General features: G+C 42.7%; 1 protein-coding gene across 1 annotated transcript in view; it reads left to right on the forward strand.

Annotated features, from left to right (window-relative positions):
- The window catches only part of BCAS1 (breast carcinoma amplified sequence 1), a gene marked incomplete at its 3' end in the record, with an annotated part of 32,993 nt that overhangs the window by 7,451 nt on the left and 16,337 nt on the right, over positions 1–9,205 (forward strand). The window contains exons 3-5 of the mRNA XM_010134590.1: positions 1,969–2,552; positions 7,983–8,138; positions 8,697–8,741. Of these exons, the coding sequence (XP_010132892.1) occupies positions 1,969–2,552; positions 7,983–8,138; positions 8,697–8,741 (785 nt within the window). The remainder of the gene's footprint in view (positions 1–1,968; positions 2,553–7,982; positions 8,139–8,696; positions 8,742–9,205) is intronic.

Below are 9,205 nucleotides of genomic sequence, written 5' to 3' on the forward strand. Positions count from 1 at the left end.
ATTTTCTCTGTTGGAGTGCACACAAAGAAGTGAAAATCTATTGACCCGGACACAACAGGTTGTTCTGAGGCATGCTGGCCCCTCTGCATGTTTGCATATCCCAATACACGGGAAGAAAGCAAGTGTCAGATTAAAAATGTTGAAGTCAGGAGCCAGGTCCCCAGCAGCTGGTAAAATGCTGGCCGGGTCCTGCACCACAGCCCTTACAGTGTCAGCTCTTGCCTCCACTGCTGGCAAGTGATTCAGTAAAGTCACTTGAGATTCAGGCTGGCACACTCAGGCACTTCTCAACCATCTCGTTTCTGGAGGGTCCCACCTCCTCTAGTCAGAACGAACCCTGAAATATGAAACAAGGGTCTAGTGGGGGCTCTTGGTCACTGCGGTAAGGCTGTGAGGAAGGGGATGTCACAGCTGGATGCTGGGGCTCTGTTCTCCTGCGTTTGCCCAGGGACATGACCATGGTCCCTGGGCACTGCTGCAGGAGGACAGTATCAAAATGGGTACAGATGTGTTCTGCAGTGCATCTTATGATGGACTTGGGGGAGGCTGAAAGTTGGGGTAGTTCTGCAGTGAAAAGCTAAATAATAGTTTTGAAAGGTGTGATGTAAAAATGTTCTGCTTTCCTTGTCTTAGAAGGAATTTTAAAAATTAAACTGAACACTGAAGATCTGTACTGTGGGAGACAGACATTTTAGTCAGGTTTTGTTGGTGTCTGGGATTTTATTTCTGTTAAAGTAAAATGTGAAGAGCATAATATTGACTAGACTATTACAATTATAATTTGAAATAATTTCAATTTTATACTGAAACTGACAATTTAAAAATCCTAATTTAGCAAGTCAGTTTGAGACTGTCAGTTTTTCAGTTATAATTAAGTCGATCTAAATTCATCCTTGAAGTCTGTGGAGATGATTGACAGGGAAATCAGATATATGTTCTAGTCAAAGCAGGGAAGAGAAGCTGAAGCTGAGGGGGAACTGTAAGGTTTGCCTCTTGACAAGCCTTCTCTTGTTCACTGGGCTTTCACACCACACAATCTGATTCAGTCTCCCATCCACAAAACAGATACAGGAGGCATTTTTCTCATGCCTTCTCCTCATGCCTTCTCCTCCCGCCTGCACACACAGTATTGGGGGTCTTCACCCTAATACTGTATTATTGAAATGCCATTGTAAAATTATAAAATATACTTTTAAGATGGAAGATTTTTTCACAGGTGAAGCATGAGAGCCATGTGTGCGCACAAGGGGGAATTTTGGGGGGTGAGATGGGGAGAAAAGAGCCATAAAGGTTATGGGTAAACAGTCAGAAATGTAAGGATAAGAAGCCTGGCTCGGATGTGATTTGTAAGCATTCAAACCAGGCTTAAACTACCCTAGAGACAATAGAGGAGATGTGCAAGTAGAAGCTGCACTATGGAGAGCAGGCAGTGAGGCACGGAGCGGTGCTGGGAGAACGGCTGCAATGGGTTATGACTGCAGAGCCCCGTGGAGTTTGGCAAGCCAGGAAACGAATGCAGTGCTCGCTGTTTCCAGTCTTTTTTCCTGTTTAGCTTTGGCAGAGGAAGGTGTAATATGTTAATATAACTTTGTCTCCAGCTTTCTTTAATTTTAGTTGGAAAGTACCATATCCTCAGCATGTCCACTGGGCTCAGCAGCCAAACCCCTGGGCTGTTATCTGTCTTGGGCAGCTGAGTGGGGGCTGTGGAGAACACAAAATTCACACCAACTTCAATGAGGATTGGCAGAAAAGAAAATCAGACAGGCAGGTCTGATAGATGAGTGGCAGCTTGTGTTCAGCACAGGGAGACAACCAGGTCTCTAAACAAGCTGCACTCTGTGTGGTCCTCCCCCAGGCTTCACATTTTGAATTACTTTATTAAAGAGCAGGGTCACTATGATTAATTGTACAACCAGTGTAACTTCTTTGCTGTGCTGGATAATTACTGTTTTATGCTTCTGTTTGTAGTGGATGCAAAGGCAAGTGTTGCACAGGATAATGTGGCTGTTTCTTCCCCGAAGACAATGGAGCAGAGCCCCGTTCCCAAGGCGGGTGGGCAGAGTCTCGGGAGCGCTGCCAGGAGAGCTCTGCCATCTGCTAAATCCCGCTCTGTCTTCGCGTTTTCATGGGCTGTACCAGGCCGTACTGAAGATTCAGCTACAGATTCATCAGTTGGATCGGCGGAACTTGATGTCAGCGCAGAGGCGCCTGGAGTGAACAAAGCACCAAGTGACAGTGTGAAGGTTCCCGCAGCAGCTGTGCGGGAGGAAGGCACACATAAAAACCTGACCCGGGTCCCACCGGCAGCATCGCTTCATGACATCGATCTCACGGCATCAGTGACACCTGAGGGAGAGGATGTGGCCTCCTCAAAGCCAAAACAAGTAACATTCTTTGACAGGATCTTCAAACTGGAGAAGGGAAGCGAAAGGAGTAAAACACAAATTGACACCCAGGAGGAAAGGCAGACTTCGGACCTTCCCGACGGGCGCATCTCAGCGAGAGCGGCTGCCGGATTACAGAGCACGTCAAACAGCGTCCCACAGGGGAAGGCAAGTTCTCGAGTAGGAATATCCATTTCACTCTTAATGAAACCTCTTAGGAATATTAATAGCACAGGACAACTTGATGTCGTGATGGCTGGGTGAACGAATCGGTGTTGCTCTTAAAATTGTTGCAGGTAACACCCTGCAGGGGTAGCTGAATAGAGGTGTGGGAGAAGAAGCTACGGTGCAGTAGCGACAGCTCTGTCTGCCTCATGGCTAAATGCTGGCATCTGACCTTGAGCTTAAGCTCATTTTATTTCTCTGAAAGGTCTGGGCAGGTTAGCTGTGTGCATGTTCCTATTGCCAGGACGATGAACTGCTGCCAGCTACAAATGAAAGTGAAAAACCTGAAATTCAAGTTGTTTCTTGTGCTTTAGGGCCTCGGCGTTTGACACAGGATGGTTTTCAAAAAGTTCTCTAGCATGTTTTGTGCCATTCTTAAAATAGTCACTCTTCTCGAGCAATAGCTGCTCATTGCATACCCTACATACCAGAATAAGGAATATTATGCAGTAGCAATTCTTGTGCTCTTAACTGTTGTGATATTTTTTTTAGTTGAGGAAACGTGGTCCCTTACAATTGATTTTACGGGTTGAGAATGTGATATAAGAAATTAGGTAACATACCTGCGAGAGCATGCTGATCAAATAAAAGAGCTGAAAAGAGATTGAAGTTTGATTTTACATTTCCTGTAAAGTTTGATATCAGAAAAAATAGTATAGGATTAATTTTCAGGTAATTACTGAAAGTCCATCCCCTGGATGGGGAGAAGTGGCATAACTCTTATCAGCTCTGCTGGAGAGGTGCCAATATACACAAATGGGTGATCTAGCTCAAATCCTGTCCACTGTCAGGAACAGGAAGGAGAATCCAGCTGCAAGGCCCTCATTATCCAGCTGTACTCTATCTGTAAATGCCATTTTAATAGCAACTGCTTTTATTGGCCTTGTTTGGGCTTGGGAGGGCTGTATGGTTGCTGACGCTTTGAACAGTGCTGAATGTAGTTCAGAGGATGCTTGCTGCTTGCATTGACAGCTCTGCAGGTTGTCCCGAAAAGTCTCTTCAATTTCTGTTCTTCTACTGTTCTTTATCTTATGTCCTCAAATCCTCCTTGAAGGATCGTATTTCTTGTATAAAATTATAAACTGTAATATTTTTCTGAAGATTCATTTGTAGAACTAAACAGTTGCATTTTTTACCGCTGCCCTACAAAACTGGCACCCATTCCTAGTGTGTCAGACAGCTGTATACGCACATTTAAAGAACCTGCAGTCTCAACCAAGCAGAATACCGAGTCATTTGCTACATAAACAGAACAGGGTGAATAATGCAGAATGAATAATCTATTCAGTGCACACTGGCACTACTGTTTGAGCTTATAAGACTGAAGCTTTTCAACACTGTAAATTCCTGCAGATAGTTTTTACTAATATACACAAAGAGTAAGTTTTGCCTGTAGCTCACTAGAATTGTTACTTTTACAATCAAATGCAAAATTCATTAGTTTCTATTTTGCTGTCATTGAAACCTATAGCGTGACAGGTCACAGTTCACGCTATTGAAGTAGCACAATGTGTAATGAAATCGTCATCTGAAGCACTTTAACCAGAAGTCAGAGTTAAACTCTTTGCTGGTAGCAAATAGTCATGATGAAAGAGCTCACGTAAGCATGTGTCCTGTCCCTGATGGTTGCTCATTACAAGATAATCTAAATCTTATTCTGCCAGTTCAAGCAGATACTAGAAGCACTGTTCAGTCAGCTCAAGTTGCTTTATATCAATAATTTATTATTTTGAATTCTCTTCCAGTATTCAGCTTATAACTATCCAGATCCTGAACCTCCCTAATGGGAATAATCTGGAAATGCTGGTCACTCATCACCTGTAGCTTCTTTGGTATGTGTGTAAGTGTTTGCAGGATCCAAGCCCAGACAATACTTTTTGGCACCTGGGGACCTGGCCGAGGACAGGTCTGCTGTTTAACGAAGTGTCTGTACATCTTTTACATGTGTGTTTAAACACGTACCACTGAAAATCTTTGAGGACCCAAGAAATCGGGGTTCAAGTTGCTCAACGTAACTGAGCAGCATAACAGGGAAGAGTGAAATTTTAACCTTATCCTTGACTTTCTGGACTATAATTTTTGTCTTTCATTTCTCAGGTATGAAACGGAGTCTGTGTTGGGGGCAGAGAGGAGCTAAGGAACTTCTCTGGGAAAAATATATCAACTAAACTCTTTTGATACATTGCCAACTTACTTTAACTCCATTTCTATAACAAAGGCTGTAGCTCTGCCTCGCAGCACAGTTGCCTTCTGTTCTCTGAAGTTGCTAGATCTCATGTAGGATGGGAGAATGACCAAGTCTAATTTAATTGCTGTTACTGTAGTAACTATAAACTGTTACCAAATAATCATACTAAAAATCCAGATATTGCTGCCAACAGTTTCTTTTTTCGTGGGTTTTTTTTGGTGGATTATGACTTGCAGTATCTGTAAAAGCTAAAGGCAAAGAAAAGTTTCCCTGAATTGAGGGGAACTGAGTGCCAACACAAAACAAACAGCATTGCTGGTAAGTAAGAGAGAGGCTCCACAGTTATAGCTTAAGAGCTGCACAAACATTCTGTGTTTGGTGAACCACTCTTTATTTTTGTGGTCTACAAAACTACATTCAGACACAGCATAATTAAAACAAGGACAGAATTCATGAATTCATGAAGCATTTACTATGTAAGCCAAAGAAAAGATAAATTATATGCCTGCAATGTTTCACTGAGCCGTGATTCATGCAGACAAAAGTGCTGGCAGGAATACCTTCTTTGATATGTCTTTAATGATGGAACTGAAAGGACAGTGTAAGTATTTAAGGTGCTTATTACCCCCAAACTTGTCCCCTAAAAGAAATGAACATTTACATAGTATCTGTTAAGTTCTAATACTGACCTTCTTTTGTTATTCCTGGAGTTTTCTTTCATTATTTGCCCCCGGGCTTCGCACAGCATGTTGTGCCGTGAGCTGCTGCAGATGTTTTTGGTGGCTATTTGGTTGTGGCTCTGAAAATGTGATATTGTAGGACTCTACGTTATCTCTCTGATTTATATGCTGATGGCCTGTGTCTGTGCAGCATTGCTATGAAAGCACAAGATGGATCACGGCATCTGCCAAAATCCAGATTGGAGTTGTATCTCAGTAGCTAATGGCAGACTTGGCCTGGGAATCCTGGAGTAGATTCCTTGTGCAGTAGAAGGTTATTTGTGATCTGCAAGTTGGGGTTTGGGGATTTTTGGATGGCGATGTGCCTCAAGCTCTGTACAGTCTGCAATAGCTTTCACTTCTGCAGGGTGGTACCTGTCTCCTCAGCTGGTGCTGCCGGTGGTGGTACCTGTCTCCTCAGCTGGTGCTGCCGGTGGTGGTACCTGTCTCCTCAGCTGGTGCCCCAGATGGTACCTGCTGCTGCTAACAGCTGTTCTCTACAGCACTTGGCAAAAGAGATCCCTTCCTCCTAAACAGAGCACAGCCCAAAAAACCAGTTTGTTTATTTTTGTTTGATAGTATCAAGTATTTCAGTTATGAAACCAGTTTTGTTTAGCAACATCCTCTGCTTCCTTTTTCTTTGGTTTCTTGCCTCATGCCTTTGTTGCCCCTTTAATACCTGAAACGAAGCCAGCATTTTTGATATGACCAGAGTTCTTTCGGTGGCATCCCTGGAAGCAGGGCTGTCAGAGCTGGCGTGGCCACGCGTGTTCTGCATGGGACGTATTGTCCTTGGAGCCGCTCTGGCCTGTAACTGGCAGCTGGACAAAGTGGTGTATTAGACCCTTGTAAGAAACTTCTAAATAGCCTGTTGCACCCTGAATTACTGTGCTGTGTTTCTTCCTGGGTAAACTTGGAAAACAGTGGGTGGAGAATTAGAAGTCTGTTCTTCCAAGTAAAACCTTGCATATTTTAACTCCTTGAATGCTGCATGGAGACTGGCCACTCCATGCTCGTCTTCCCTGATGCCAGCTTAGCCCTCTGAAGTTTTAAAACGTTTATGCATCTCTAGTCTGCTTCTTCCTTTAGTGAACTACAGAAATTTATGTCCTCTGCAAAAACCTATATGAATATTGTGGGTTTTTAATCGCCCAGAAAGTGTCTTGTTCTCAAAACACAATTTTATTTTAACTTTTCCAAGTAAAAATGGCACTGAACAATAACCAATTGGCAGATTAGGAAAAAGCCCTTACTGTCACTTAGACCTTCAGGCAGTCTTTTAGAGCAGTGGTTCAAAGATGCGGTTTCCTAGAGACACCCTGGACAGGCTCATCAGTTTTATTCCTTTCCTGATTCTCCTCTGGGGGTAACCTGGGCATCAAGTATCCTAACAACTGCTGCTGTAGTCACTGTTTCTGAAGTGATCAGATGTGTACTATTGACTAAATAGTTGAGGATGATAACTTCTGATAAATTTATGGCACTGCCACGATTGTCCGTTCAATAATGTTTCAACACCCTGCCAAAGTCAAGGCCACTGTTATGTCAGGCACAATTTACTGTAATGATTGACAAATCCAGCCACACACTTACGAAGTAGACAGATAGACAAAAGGAGGGAGGATTATTGGTAACCGATTCAGACGTTACTAGCCAGATGTAGTACCCTTAAAAAAGGAAATGCTGAGTGGGACATGAGGAGTTGTGCAGGGGAGAGCAGCTTGAGATAGTTTGTGTTGCCTTTACCCATGCAGGCTCAAGGCAGGAGCGACTAGATTGGCAGGCAAATTCAGTGTAAAAGGGTACCAAGCTCTCAAACTCATCTGAGAAGATTTTTTTAAAAAAACAGACCTTTGCTTAAGAGTCTAAACAGAAACTGGGTAACTTAATATTACATACCTGTGAGTGCTTGAGCACTGGAAAACAATTTTTTGGGCTCTGGGAACTGTAATTCCAAGGAGAGGAGGCAGCTCCATCTGGCTTGAAAGAATTACTTTGGGCTGTTGCTTTTTCCCTTCTTTTAATCTATACCATGTTTGTGTTTGCTAGATAAAATTGTTTCTGGAATTGTAGAATACAGAACACTGGAAACAAACTTTGTATGGTATGATCAGACACTGAGCTGTCAAAGGCCAGGCTCTGGACTCTTGTGCCTGTTCACAAGTTCAGCCTTGAGAAGAGAAAAGCAGTGTTGTTTGGGATCCGTTCGCAACTTTACTTGTGTTTGTTATACTTGGTAGCTGAGAACAATGTTCCTCCAACCAACAGCAAATGCTGAATGTATCAGAAAAGAGGGGAAGGAGATGTATAAATGCTCTATTGTTCTGAATACGTAGGCTGGAGAAGTATGGTTGGAATTAGGGTTGTGACTCTCAGAGCAACATAATGCAAGGCACAAATGTTCCTTTTGCATTCCACTGGAAATTAAGCAGGCTGGGACTGAGCAAACTCTACCCGCTTTTTTAGGAGATAGATGACTGCAATAGAAAAGACGTACAGCAGGACTTGGCAGGTGTCAACAGTCTCGCTGCTGAGCAACCTGAAAAGGCAGAGGTAAAAGACGACAACCCCCAAACAGCTGCTGCAGCAGATAACTCCGTCATGAGTTTCCTTAAAACACTGGTAAGCTTTCGCCTTTCCTTTTCATCTTCAGGCTTTAAATTGCTTGTAAGAATCCTGCGTGGTTATGTTGAGCTAAATGTAGCATGTTTGCTGTCACGGGCACTAAGAAGTAATGAAGCCAAAGAGATGCCTTAGAGAATGACGTGAGGGAAATAGAGATGTGTAGGTACAGCATGGTCATCAAATGATGATGACCTATTCTGGAAACTTCCTCTTCCACACAAATACTTGTAGACCTGGAGGTATTTAGTCATCTTAAGTATTTTCTGCAGGAGTGAACTTTACTTAGTTATATCTCTAAAAGTTCATTTTTATGGATTAAGTGGATGTATAAGCTTGAATAATATATCTTTGGACCAGATATTTTTCATTTTAGCCATTAAGCTTTTCTTGAGAAACATTTAGAATATAAATTTTCCCACGTGATGGGGGAAGAAATATTTGTACTCCTTTCACCTTTGTGCTAGGAAAAAACTCCTAGTTCCAAAGATATGATCTTTCACATCTTTTAAAACATTGAATTTGGTATGACTGGTTTTTTTCTCAAATGCATTTAAGGTCTCCCCAAGCAAAGCTGAAGCCAAAAATGATTCTGAAGACAAGGTAGGCAGATTCCTTGTTCTGTCATTGATCACTAGATGGTTTTGACATAGGTATTTCCTCTTCACTGTGTTGCTTTTTCCCCCAACTCATGTCATAATCTGAGATAACTTAAAATATTTTTCCCCTGAATAAATTTGTAAAGATAATAATAAACACGACAATTCCTCATGTCTTATGTTACAGTCAAGATCTGAACTGTAGCATTTTCTTCAGAGTTGTTGATGACCTGGTAACACTTCTGGTTGTGAACTCTGACATGCCTTTGATCTAAAACTACAGGTCTCTGCAACGATATCTCCACAGATAACTCCATTTGTTCATAGAGCTGTGCCAAGCCTCTAGTTTTTCATTTCCACTTGTGTGTGTGCCTGTCTCCTTTGTCTCTCAACACCTGCTGGATCTGCCATGTCCTGGTGGGGAGGACAGGCAGGGTTGCCCTGCCTGTGGCTGGGCTGTGGGCTGGG

This window comes from Buceros rhinoceros, unplaced genomic scaffold (assembly GCF_000710305.1).
Source record: "Buceros rhinoceros silvestris isolate BGI_N320 unplaced genomic scaffold, ASM71030v1 scaffold6540, whole genome shotgun sequence".
NCBI classification, from domain to species: domain Eukaryota; kingdom Metazoa; phylum Chordata; class Aves; order Bucerotiformes; family Bucerotidae; genus Buceros; species Buceros rhinoceros.